The following is a 13,919-nucleotide window of genomic DNA, read 5'->3' on the forward strand; positions in this document are numbered from 1 at the left end:
ATGAAATTCTCATGTGTTTGTTTACTTGTTTATTTTCTATGAAAGGAAGGAATTGGTCTCATTCACCACTATATCCTCAGCACCCAGAAAATCATTTGATGCTGAGCAGGTGCTCAGTAAACATGTATTGACTAAGTGGATGAAAGTGGATAAATGAGAGTGGGGCACACGTGCGCGCATGCACACACACACACACACACACACACACACACACACACCAAACAGCTTTTTAACTCTAAGCCTCAGGATCTGATCCTGAAAAATAGAATATGATTATTCTCTAGAGTTTCTGTTATTTCATAAACTTAAGAATGGGTTCTGAAATTCTAACACTTGTCTCAAAATCTGGAAATTAAAGGAGAAGAGTAAGGAGAATGAGGACAGAAACACAATGTAAGAAATATTAAAGGAAGCTCTCTGTCCTCTGTGCTATTGTCCAGCTTCTAAAGTCCCCTGCCCCCTCCCCTTACTCTGTTAAGGACTAAAAGAGATTTACCTGGAGGGCTTAATATAATCTGGGGACAAACAGAATGGTATCTGTTCATTCCTCTTCACCACCCCAGTTATTCTGCTTCCCTACAGGAAATAAATCTGAAAATACATATTTCTGGCACCACTAGCACAGTAGCCTGAATGAATTTTAGCCAAAGGCTAAAGAGAACTATCATCTCTTCTGGTTTGGCCAGGAAAGGGGAAAGGGAATTGAAAGAAAATCTGAAGGCAGGTAAAACTGGGGAAGACCAAAGTAAAGTTGAGGGTCAAGGCAGGGTAATTAAGGAGATGAAGACATCAAGGATTCATGTGCCTTGCTTACAGTTTGCAAAGGGGTGTATCCTCATCTATGACAAAGAACCTGTAGGAAGGGTACAGAGGTGACTACCTTATCCTCAGTGTGGGTGAGAATAAAGAAGATACAATGAAGGGGACAGACTATCCTACAGAGAGGTGAAAAGGGCAACAGAATAGTTTGGTTAGTCGTTAAGTTTCTAAATCTGGGTTGAGCAAACTATAGCCAGGGCCCACCTATGCTCTGGCCTACCCATGTTCATACAGACAGTTGCACTAGCACCCAGCCAGGCTATTCCATAACTTGTCCTCCTCTTGCTGCTTTCCCTCCACAAGGGCAGAGGTGAGGAGTTGCAACAGACACAGTAGAACCTAAAGAGTCCCTGATGTTTCCTATCTAGCCCTTTATAGAAAAAGTATGCCAACCTCTAACCTAAAGCAACCTCCAGATCAGTGATTTTAACCAGTGTGCCACAACACACTGGTGTGCTCTGAGAGGATCTTAGGTGTGCTATAAAAAATTTTAAAGATCATTAATTAAATTATTTTCAAAAGAAGTTCAAAGGACAGTAACTATACTCTTCTTTTTACTTTTTTTTTTTTGATCAACATAATTTAAGTGTGCTCCAAAAGTTTAACTATAGGTTCAAGTGTGCCATGAGATAAAAAAGATTGAAAAATACTGCTTTAGATAAATATCTAAATTCAGCCAGCCACACATTGTTCCAAAGCACTATAACACTACATCTAGGTTTTCTAGTTTCAAATTCTTCTTCCTTAATAGGCTTCTCCTCTCTCCTTTACCCTAATACATTAGAGAAAGGGTTAAGTCAGTGTTTCTCAACCTCGGCCCTTTTGACGTTTTAAGCCAGACATAATTCTGTTGTGGTACTGTCCTGTACACCGCAGGATGTTTAGCAACACCCCTGGATACGATCCACCAGATGCCAACGGCACTCCACCTGAGTTGTGACAACCTAAAATGTCTCCAAATGTCCCCTAGAGGCAAGGGACAAAATCATCCTTCCCCCTTAAGAATATTAGTCTTAGTAAATAGGAAAAAAGAGGTATGATTATCAAGAGGAGATTATCTACTGCTTACCTTCTCCCCCCAAATGGGAGCCTTCCTCATGAGCTTAAAAGTCTTCTTTTTAAACCTTGACCATAAACCTAAAAGAAACAAATGGTTCTATTAGTTAAAAAGATTTCCATTTCCATGCTAGTCCTAATACAGCAACTATTCAAGGCATCCTCACTTGCCTTCAGATTGCCAAGACAGAGTTTCTTTACTTAAAAAAAAATAACAAACCAAAAAAACCTTTTAAATATAAATTTTTAAATAAGTCATACATTTATATGGCTCAAAATTTAAAATAAACACACACCTACAGAAAAGTTTCCTTCTCCCTCATCTATCCCCCAGACCTTTATCCCACTCTCAGGTAAACACTACTGTTTGTTTCTGGTGTACCCTGTCCTTCCAGAGCTTCCTTATGCAGATACCAGCAACAGTAAAGATACATTCCTACTTGTCTCCCTTTTTTAAACAAAAGGTAGTATACTCTAGCACTGTACTAAACCTTATTTTTCTATTTAGGACTATTATCTTAAAGATCAAAGCTTCTTCAATCATTTTTGTGAATATTCCATTACATAGATGTACCATAATGTATTTAAACTGCCCCTTACTGATGGACATATTGTTTCTAATATTTGCTATTACAAACCATGCCAATATAAATAACCTTGTAACACATACCATCTTATATACATACAAGAATTCCTACAGGATAAATTTCCAGAAGCAGAATTACTGGGTCAAATGATACATGTATTCCAGAATTCTTGGCCTTATCAACATTTCCAGATGCCAAAGATTTCTCTTTCTTCTCCCAAAACAAATAGCCAGAGTCCACTTTTTTTTTTTTTAAAAGAATCTGGGTTCCAGTGTCTAATACAACAAAGATCCTAACAATATTTTCTGGACCTCAAAAGGCCTTCAAAATCATAGATGCCAATCAGAGTCCATTCTGTCAGGCAATACATAGGACAAACAGAAATTCCATCCTGCTGATTACAATAATTATAAACACATGGCATCTAACTAGACCGATATGCCATTTAATGCATTCACATTCGGTGTATCTCAATTGCCGGTGACAACAGTTTAGTGTTCTGAGGTTGGTACAGAAGGCATTATACACTATCCACAAGTGACATAAAGGGCAGTGGAAAATCAGAGCATCAATATTTGCTCAAGGCCAAGGATCAAATCAGAGATGGAGCAGAAATTTAACTGAAGTCTTCATCTTTTTAGTCCAGGACTCCCAGGACTGACTCTACACTGCTTCAAACGCATGATAGGAATTTTCTGTTACCCCAAACAAGTTTATTAAGAATCAAGATCTAGCTTTTCTCCAAGACAGGAACTGAATATGAACCTTTACTGCATTCCTAGGGAATCTGGTCATTTCAACTTTCCTGGCCAAGAGGAGCTTCATCTCCATTCAACAACCATAAGAAGGGTCTGCATGTTGCGTTCCTATCTATTTCACGATGCTTGGCATCTCTACTAGTTGTTTCTGTTTAGGCTGTTTCCATGTCTTTCTGCCTCACCCTATAGCCAAGAGTCTATAAACACCTAGGAAAAAAACAGGTAACTTAGACATGGAATAGACTTAAATGACTTGTTTGTAATTACATTTCTGTTTAAATGTTGTAATGTTTCCTTTGTAATTTACACATGAGATCTTGTTTTATGTACTTCTTCTCATGTATAGCATTTTCTACATTACTAAAAATTCTTCTGGCTCGGCACCTGTGGCTCAAGTGGCTAAGGCACCAGCCACATACACCTAAGGTGGTAGGTTCGAATCCAGCCCAGGCCGCCAAACAACAATGATGGCTGCAACCAAAAAATAGCCAGGTGTTGTGGTGGGCGCCTGTGGTCCCCGCTACTTGGGAGGCTGAGGCAGGAGACTCGCTTGAGCCCAGGAGTTGGAGGTTGCTGTGAGCTGTGATGCCATAACACTCTACCCAGGGGGACAGCTTGAGGCTCTGTCTCAAAAAAAAAAAAAAAAAATTCTTCCTATACGTATTTTTAAACGTTATCATAACAGTCTCCCTAATAACTATAACCTAATGTTAGATATTTTAGCTGATTGCTATCCACCTATTTCTAACAACGTTACAGCTATAAAGATTCAGAACTGCTTCCTTATTTAATAGATGAAGTAATGAATGAGGTAGAAAGAAGTCTAAAAATCAGCAAACTGGGCCTGTTGTCTAAAAGTATAATAATGTGAGTAGATGGACAATAAAAGAATAGACTAATTTTGTGAAAATTGTGATTTAAAAAAAAAAGGGTCCAGATGAAAAGAACAGAATACAGGATCAGAGATGGAGAAATTAAAAACTAAAATATTGTGGCAATGCCCTAAAAATATTATCTCAAAAGTAAAAGTCCCCAGAGATACAGAAATAAAGTATTTGGAGATCAGGCACAGTGGCTCATGCCTGTAATCCTAACACTCTGGGAGGCCAAGGCAGGTAGATTGCCTGAGCTCAGGAGTTCGAGACCAGCAGAGCGAGACTTAGTCTCTAAAAGCTAGCCGGGCAGTGTGGCAGGCACCTATAGTCCCAGCTACTCAGGAGGCTAAGGTAAAAAGATTGCATAGAACCCAAAAGTTTGAGGTTGCTCTGAGATATGATGCCACAAAGGTGACAAAGTGAGACACTGTCTCAAAACAAAAAACAAACAAAGAAAGTAACGGAATGTTTTAGTGGTAGTTATCAAGGGCTGAGGATAGGAGGAAAGGGAGGACTGGGGAGATGTTGGTCAAAGAATACAAAATTCCAGTTAGATTTGAGGAATAAGTTCAAGAGATCAGGATGATACAGTAAGTAACAATGTATTATATACTTAAAAACTGCTAAGACAGTAGGTTTTAAGTGTTCTCACTGCTACAAAAAGTGAGATAATGCATATATTAATTAGTTTGATTTAGACATTCTACAATGTATACATATTTCAAGACATCATGTTGTATCATGAATATATATATGTTGTATCATAAATATATATAATTTTTCTTTGTTAATTTTTAAAAAATAATTTTTAAGGTAACGAAATAGGAAATGCCAGTATGCCAGTGTAAGAACAACGATGCATGGATCCTGACTGTTTACAAATTCACAAGAATGATGGTTTGGGGGTTTTTTGTTTGTTTGTTTGTTTGTTTTTTGAGACAGTCTCACTTTGTTGCCCGGGGTGCAGCGTCATGGCATCATAGCTCACAGCAACCTCAAACTCTTGGGCTCAAGAGATCTTCTTGCCTCAGCCTCCCGAGTGGCTGAGATTACAGGCATCCACCACAATGCCCAGCTGTTTTTAGGGATGGGGTCTCACTCTTGTTCAGTCTGGTCTCAAACTCCTGAACTCAGGCAATCCACCCACCTGGGCCTCATTGAATGCTAGGATTACAGGGGCAAGCCACTGAGCCTGGCCAAGAATGATGCCTCTTGATCCTCCTATCACCCTTGTGACTAGGTAAGACAGGCTTTATTATGCCGTTTATAGTGAGGAAATAGGCTAAGAGAGCTTGAGGGTGTTGCCTGAGGTGCTGCAGAGAGAAACTGAGTTTATCATCTCCTCCCACCACGTAAAGGTGATTTCTGTTGCTGAACTCTGGACAGCCCAAGTTAAAATCAACATGACAGTAAAAAGTAGTAAGCTATGAGCTGATAATGAGAGCAGAATGAAGAGATAACACCCCCGAGAGCTGTTAACCACCCCACAGTTCTCTACATCCTTTATCCCAGAACTACCCTCTCCCCTCAAGAAGGGACTGCAAATTGGAAGATCAGCAAAATTTATCACTAGTCCAGACTTTAGACTCCTCTGGAACAATATACTAAAAATAACTTGACTGTTCAGCAATACCTGAGCAAGGTACTAAAAATACGGCAATTCTATCAAAATCATCCCTGACCTCTGGAGGAAAGACATTTTTATCTATGTCTAAAATTTAAAGATGGAAGTTACAAAATAAAAGTGTGTACTGTGTACAGGTGCTGAACTGTGTGAAACTGTCAATACCCAATGACTTTTGACCCGTAACAATGATATTTTGTATGGTTCAAACTGATTCAGATATACACGCAGAGATACATAAATAGTGGTATGCTTCAGTAGGAAGATTTTAATTTTGTTTTTACATGCTTATCTATGTTCCCCAAATTTTCTACAGAGCATATGTACTGCTTTTGTAATTTAAAAAGTTATTATTAAAAACAAAAGAACGAAAATGGTTTGTAGTTCAGCCCACAAAGATTTAGATAGCATATCTCATTAATATACTGCTACGATAATTTTTTCACAAAATGTTCAGAGGCCAGTACATTCCTTTTAAACACAAAAAGCAGGTAGTAAGTAGGATCAGGACCTAAGATGGCTGTGCCTCTACTAAGCTAGTTAAGTGAAAGGCCTGGCACCGGAAGCTATAGAACTAAAAACAGAAGTAAATACCCACTCACAAAAAATAAAAAATATATGAGGTAATGTATGCTAATCAACTCAATTCCACAAAATGACATGTTGTACAAGATAATTATAAACAATTTTTACTTGCCAATTAAAATAAATTTTTAAAATTATTTTTAAAGGAAGTAAATACCTAAACTTAATACTAATCATAGAAAAAAAAAAATCTCAAGATCTCTAACCTTAGTCTGGTTTGACAAATGTTCCACCTTGAAAAGTACACAGAAAGATGTTTGCCAGGGACTACTTACGGGGAAAGGGCAATGAGGAGTTATTATTTAATGTTTATTAAAATAAAGTCTCAGTTTGGGATGATGAAACAGATCTGGGGATGGTTGGTAGTGAAGGCTACACAAGGATATCAATGCACTTAATGCTACAGAACTGTACCCTTAAAAATGGCTAAAATGGTAAATTTTCGGTTATACATATTTTATCACAATAAAAAGAAAGAAAGAAAAGTACATTCATTATATTGTATATAATGAGAGTCTTCTGAAACGTGGCATTTCACCTGGTAGGATGATGGGCTCCCTCCTCCCTGAATTGAATGCTTCTTGGGAAAGACGTAAGCCCAAGAGGAATGACAAGGGCTGCTTCCACACCCAACCCATCAAACTAATGCAGCACGAGGGCCCGCCAGCCTCATTTGCCACAGTTTATGAAAAAATCTTGCAAGATGAGTAGCAGCAACTAAAAACTAGGTTTTTTAAAGTTGGCGTGAACTGAAAATTTTAGATAGGACAGTGACGTCTCATTTCCACTTTAATTAAAAAGCTCTACACACTGGAACCTGCTTCTTGGGTGTCATGTTTTGCAATGGTTACTGCACCATAATGTTTACTGCGCCATAATGTTTACTGCTTAATGGCTACCTGCATGGTAAAAAAGAAAAACCAGAAATCTGCCTTTTAAATTGCCTTTCCTGAGGGAAGAGGAAGAAAAGGAAAGAAAGTGTAGTTAAAGAGCTCATTCAAATAGATATTATCAGGGAAGCAAAGCTTTGTGGTAATTTCAAACAAATGAGAAATGACTAATGATTTGCTTCAATGTTATTAGTTTCTTACCCTAGGGAAGTTAAGAGATACCCTGCTAAGAGTGGGGAAGGGGTGCAGGGGGTGTCACAGAACACCCACCACCAAGCCTACTATTAACAGTTATATTTAGGTGCAAAGAACACTTATCAAGCACATCCTGCAGAGGAAAATAACTCACAAGAACGCAACATGTACCCAGGTTTCTAGGTGAGGAAAAGACAGTGGATAGAAGAGGGGCTTAGAGCTGAGGAAGGGTGGGGGATTTACAGCACATCACTAAGAGACTTCTCATCTTCCGCACCCTACAAAGTGGCCTCCTCCTTCCCAAGTTTATCTGAGTTGCTACCAGGAAGTTCAAAGTGCACTTTCCCCTAATAACATCAGAAGTTCAGTTCCAAGAGAACAAGGACCTTATACTACTGGTATGAGTATCCCCAGATGGTAAGGTACCTGGCAAATAACAGGTACTCAGATGGTCACTGTATAAGTGCTGTTCCAATCTTACCTCATCTTTACTGAAAAGGATAGCCCAAAATGAAAGCATGATTCCTGTTGTAGGAATTCTAGGTGACACAATTATGTTCTAGGGAAGAAACTGGTACTTTTGCCAGTTTAAGGTTTAAGCCACACTCTAAGATTATCTGTAGATCTTTACAATGACTAATTCTAAGGAATGTTTATGTAAGTTACAAATCCAAAAAAACAACCTGAGCAGTAAGAGTTACACAAGGGTCATATTATAACTTCACCAATTTAGAAGAAAGTGTACTACTTTCCATTTAAACAATTTTTTTCTTTTTTTGAGACGGAGTCTCACTTTGTTACCCTGGATAGAGTGCTGTGGCATCATTAACTTACAGCAACCTCAAACTCTTGGACTCAAGTGTTCTCTTGCCTCAGCTTCCCAAGTAGCTGGTACTACAGGTGGCCAGCACAATGCCTGGGTATTTTTAGAGATGGGGTCTCCCTCTTGCTCAGGCTGGTCTCAAACCTCTAAGCTCAGACAATCCATACACCTCCCAAAGTGCTAGGATTACTGGCATGAGCCACCGCACCCAGCCATTTAAACATTTTAAAAATCAAAACAAAACAAAAGGTAAGAAATTCATCCAATCTGTCAGCAATGGATTCCAAGGCTTCTGACATTCCCCCACACCTTTAAAGAGGGAACATGTACTTACTCTCTGGCTGGAAGACAAACTCATATACCCAGACAATCAGCAGGGTCCACAAGACACTCCATGCAATGAGCTGCCAGGGCTCATACTTGGTACAATGCCCATTTACATAATTCTTGGCTTTTGTAGAGTATACTTCCAAAATCTCTAAGTAGGGCTCAAAGGACTTCTAGAAATACAAGAAAAAAATAGAAACATTACATTCAGTGAGAGACAGAAAGTCTATTCTTAGTTTTGTCATTCAAATCTCATTTTTCAAGGGCAAATTCAATCCCTATCTGGCCCCACCTCAGCAAAAATCTTATCATCCATCCACTACAGCCCTCAGAACTTGTGTACCAGTCACTCTGGTATAATGCTGCCACTCACAAACCATGTGGACTTTGATGAGAGCTGTGATCTTTTACCTATTTTATGTAATAAGAGTTAAGCTAGATCATCATTCTAGCCCTAAAGATTGAGTAAAGCATGACTACCAGTATTAACTGCTCTATTAACTAATCAAACTAATCCTCTCAATATGAATGGCAGTTCTCTTCCTCTCTACTTTATTTGAATCCTTTCCCTTCTCTAACCCAGTGGTTAGCAAACTGGTCATCTATAATGGGCCTTGATACTGCTGCAAATGCAATCATAGTATATGAACAAATGACCAACATAATTAAATTATTTTCCAACACAATTATGAACCCTGAAATCTGAATTTCACATAATGTCCATGTGTCATAAAATAATCTTTTTTAAAATGTAAAAATTGGGCAGCACCCATAATACCTCAGTGGGTAGGGTGCCAACCATATACAGTGAGGCTGGCAGGTCCCAGGCCAGCTAAAACAACAATGACAACTGCAACAACAACAACAAATAGCTGGGCTTTGTGGTGAGCACCTGTAGAATCCCAGCTACTTGGGAGGCTGAGGCAAGAGAATCACTTAAGCCCAAGAGTTTGAGGTTGCTGTGAACTGTGACACCAGGGCGACAGCTTGAGACTCTGTCTCCAAAAAGAAAAAAAAAAAAAAAAGTAAAAATTATTCTTAGCTAATGTATCCTACAGAAACAGGTGGGGGGCCAGATTTGGCCTGTAGGCCATGATTTGTTTACCAATCCCTATTCTAAGGCCCTACTTTACTATAAAGTCAGGGACCATACCTTACCATCATGTGTATCCCTCAATATACAAGGGTACAAGCAAGAAAAAATCGTCTCATCTGTAAGCACACCAGAGTATCTCATTCACGAGAATCCATCTCTCCCCTACTCTAGTACTCATGTGTGATAAGCCCTACAAAGAGCTTATCTCAGCCTGCCTTGCAGTCTACTCATCTGTTCCTGAATAACCTGACTATATGGTCAGATCCTCAAAGACCGACAGTTCATAGTCATATTAACAATGCCCCAAAGTCCCCTGCACAAAATAAGGTCATTTGATGGTTTGTTATTCATTTACTTATTCAACATTTATTAAGCACATCCAATTAATTAAGGCATTAAATTGGGGAAGTATTCAGATAAATATCCTATTTCCTTGTCCTCACTAAGCTTATAATCTAATGGGAGGGATGCATGTGTATCTATATATAAAAACACAGGCACACACATGCATAAACAAATAATTAAAACTTTCTAGGGGAATAGCTATTTAAAAAATACTTGCTAAGGGAAAGCTCTGAAGAAGACCCATCTAATTCCATCTGAGGGGAAGATAATGACAGAGGATAAAATTAAGATAGTTAAAACAGTTAAAAAATTCTCTAGGCAAAAAAGAAAAAAGGAAAAGTCACACCGGCAATTAGAGAACAATAGCTGCAAACACATAAAAAGAATATGGGGTAGCAACAGTTCTATGTGCTTAGTATAAGCCACATGATAGCCGGGACTACATCTGGCTTATCCCATGCAAATTTCCCAACATACGGCAGAGCACCCGGCCCACCATTTGTACTGAAAACAAACCAGGGCACTGTCTAACAGTCCCCAAGTGAGTGAAGACATCCATCAGAGGACCAAGTCTGAGAGAAGTATACTAGGTCCATATTAAAAATGGGCTTGAGGGGAAGGAGAGGCAGATGTATAGCAGGAGAGAGGAAAGATTATTTAAACAAAATAACATTTTAAAAAATCAAAATAAATTTTCAAAAATGGGCTTGGGAAAAAAGAGCACAGAGAGGAGAAGCCCAAACAAACTGATAGGAACATCTGTAAAGTCATGTGTTGGTGTCTATTAACATTTCAAATGCACCTTTTGACCTAGCAATTCCACTTGTAAGAATGATGTACACATTCTTACACATGTATACAAAGAGACATTCAAGAACATTTAGTTCCATGTTCCTTGTAAGAGCAAAAGAAAAAATATAAACAGCATAAATATCATCCATAACCATAAATGGTTAAACAAACTATAATATACACATTTTATGTACCCATATTATGATACATCAAAAAAATAGATTTAGGGCGGCGCCTGTGGCTCAAAGAAGTAGGGCACTGGCCCCATATGCCGGAGGTGGCGGGTTCAAACCCAGCCCTGGCCAAAAACTGTTTAAAAAAAAAAAAAAATAGATTTACATAAAACTACATGGAAAAACGTCCAGAACACAGTGTTGAGTAAAAAGAAGCAAATTACAAAACAACAACAATAAAACAAAAAAGGTATGAATTGTCAAGCATGAGAGTAAAAAGATAACATGTAAATAGTTAAGATAACTGGTAAGAGATAATTAGGAGAAAGAGATTAAATCTGACACAAAAATTTTACTTAGGAGATTACTGTTAACAGTCTAGGAGACAAATAAATTGGGTTTGACCTTAAGCAATATAACACTGGGGATAAAAATTACTATAATTTGAAAGACATTCTGGTGATAAAGCAAACAGGATTTGGTAACTTCTTAGATATGGGAAATATGGAGTTGGACGAGTATAGATAATTCTAATTTTTCAAGTTCAAGTCTGAGAGACTGGTCACCATTAACCATGGTAAGACTACAAGAAGAAAGAAAACTGAAAAAGGTAGAAGATATATTGAGAAAAAGATAATGACATTGGTTTGAGTTATGTTCCTGTTAGATATCCATTTGTAATGTTACAGGGGGAGTGGGAAAGCTTAGGAGGATAGATACTCCACAAATGATAGTTGAAAACATTTGTAACTGCAATGGCATGAATTTTCCCCTGAAAATTCCTACCTTAAAGTCTGACCCTCAAGCTGAAGGTGTTAGGAGGTGGGAGTTTTTGAAGCCCTGGTGAACAGGACTAGAGCCCTTAAAAGAGACACCAAGAGAGCCAATTCGCCCCTTCCACCATGTGAGTGTATAGTCAGAATGTGCCATCTATGAACAACTTCTAAGAGGTCCACCTTTTAGGAAGTAAGTCTCATAAGACAGCACATCTGCTGTTGTCTTGATTGATCTTGGGCTTCCTGGCTTCCTCTGAACTGAGAAACAATGTTCTGTTGCTTATAAGCCACTCCACCATTTATGGTCTTTTGCTACAGCAAGGTGAACAGACTAAGCCAATAACCTTAGTATTTAGACTGTTGTATAAGGCAATTAACACTAAGCAAATATTGGGTTCCCTAGAGGGCTACCCATGGAAACAGTGTATCTGCAACCCCTCCAATAGTTCTTAGTGGCCTTTCCCCAGAGCCCACTGTTGCATCAACAACCTTAATCCTGCAAAGCAGTTGCAGTACAGGTCAAAACCCAAGACTAGGAGTCTATCATCAAAGACATGTCATGATCTCCAACATTATAAAGAATCTTCTAACTAGGCACAGGGACTCAAGGCTGTAATCCCAGCAAATTGAGAGGCTGAGGGGGTGAAGACTGAAATTTGGGAAGCCTGAGACCAGGAGTCCATGATCATCCTAGGCAACAGAGGGTCGTCTCCACAAAGAAATTTCAAAATTAGCTGTGTGTGATGGCATATGCCTACAGTCCTAGCTACTTGGGAGTCTGAGGCAGGAGGATCACTTGAGGAGCTGGAGTTACAGTGAGTTATGACTGTGCCACTGTACTCTTTCCTGGGTGACACAGCAAGACCCTGTCTTTGATTACAATAAATTAAAAAAATAATCTTCTAATGTTACAACTCTGGTTAAACCATATGATTAAACAATATGTAACGAATGAGACAACTGAAGAATAATCATTCAGACCAGCTTTTCTTCTGGTGATACCAATTCCTAATTCATCCAGAAAATAGAAGCTACCAATATCAGAAGATGATTATAGATAATATAAACTCTTCACAGCACTGAAAAAAAAGTAATAGGGACCCAGCAAAAAAAACCAGTAAATACAATTTACTTTTTTTAAAGCCTTAAAGTTAACATACAAAGACATTCTTCATTAACATTTATAAAATTATATTCTACAAGAACATATTTTCTTCGTAATTGCTTTGATTCTTAAGAAGATAATGGGAATCTTTGAATTCGAAGAGGGTATTTTAAGAGGAGATATATCTCTAAGTTCTCTACCTCTAAAGCTTCCTGAGTAGGAAATTAGTTGATCACAGAAATTACATCTCCTGGCATCATCCTAAATCCTTCTAGGTTACTACAAACAACCTAGGCTCAGTCCCTAATGAAGAGGCATCTCACAACACTGACAGCTCATTGCATTACTGAGCTCTGTGGGGTAATATAGCCTATCTCTTTGGAAAAAAGTTCCTGTGGGCCTTGAAAACAGCACAAACCCCAGGCCAGGTCCTGATGCAATACTCCAGCCCTTGGGAAACACAGAATCTAGGACCTGAGGGGAACCTGGGAGGTCAAGTCCAACATTTTCACTTTTCAAGCAGAGGCTCCAAGGTGAACTGATATGTCTAAGCTCATACAGACTTAGGTATGGGACAGAGTATGCCTAGGAACCAGAGCCTCCTGACTCAGTCCTAAGTACTCTGTTTCAATTCCTGATTCTCAGTATTCATGTGCAGATGATCACTTAACATAGTATAATCCAGTGGCATCTAAAAAGTTTTCTTTGCAATTTACGTTCTTGGCAGAATCTATCTTAGATATATGGTACTGTTCATAACAAACTAAAACTGTGTATCTAGGTCATGACTACAGATAAACAATTAGACAGAGATGGCACAAGAACCAAATTACTGTTTTTCATCATGTCTTTAGCTTATAACAATACACTTTTTGTCTGTAATGTACTGCATATATATTTATAATTATAATTCTTAGGCTTCTATTTCAACTTAATCTTTGCATTTATTTATTTATTTATTTATTTTACATGTGTTTATTAGGTTTCTACTTTTTGCCTTCACAAAATTAAAAAGGCTTAAAATGTAATTAACAATAACAATGTTTAAGAAAAGGACTAGAGGCTCGGCGCCTATAGCTCAACCGGCTAAGGC

At 38.4% G+C, this 13,919-nt stretch overlaps 1 protein-coding gene across 2 annotated transcripts in view; it reads right to left on the bottom strand.

The window, feature by feature from the left end:
• SGPL1 (sphingosine-1-phosphate lyase 1) overlaps nt 1–13,919 on the bottom strand; it is a 53,169-nt gene that overhangs the window by 24,375 nt on the left and 14,875 nt on the right. For both annotated transcript variants that reach the window (XM_003783587.3, XM_023509555.1), the window contains exons 3-4: nt 8,547–8,712; nt 1,889–1,956 (exon numbers count right to left, since the gene is read on the bottom strand). In XM_003783587.3, coding sequence (XP_003783635.1) covers nt 1,889–1,956; nt 8,547–8,712 — 234 coding nt within the window. The remainder of the gene's footprint in view (nt 1–1,888; nt 1,957–8,546; nt 8,713–13,919) is intronic.

Source organism: Otolemur garnettii, unplaced genomic scaffold (assembly GCF_000181295.1).
Source record: "Otolemur garnettii isolate 467f Iridium unplaced genomic scaffold, OtoGar3 scaffold00008, whole genome shotgun sequence".
Lineage (NCBI taxonomy): Eukaryota > Metazoa > Chordata > Mammalia > Primates > Galagidae > Otolemur > Otolemur garnettii.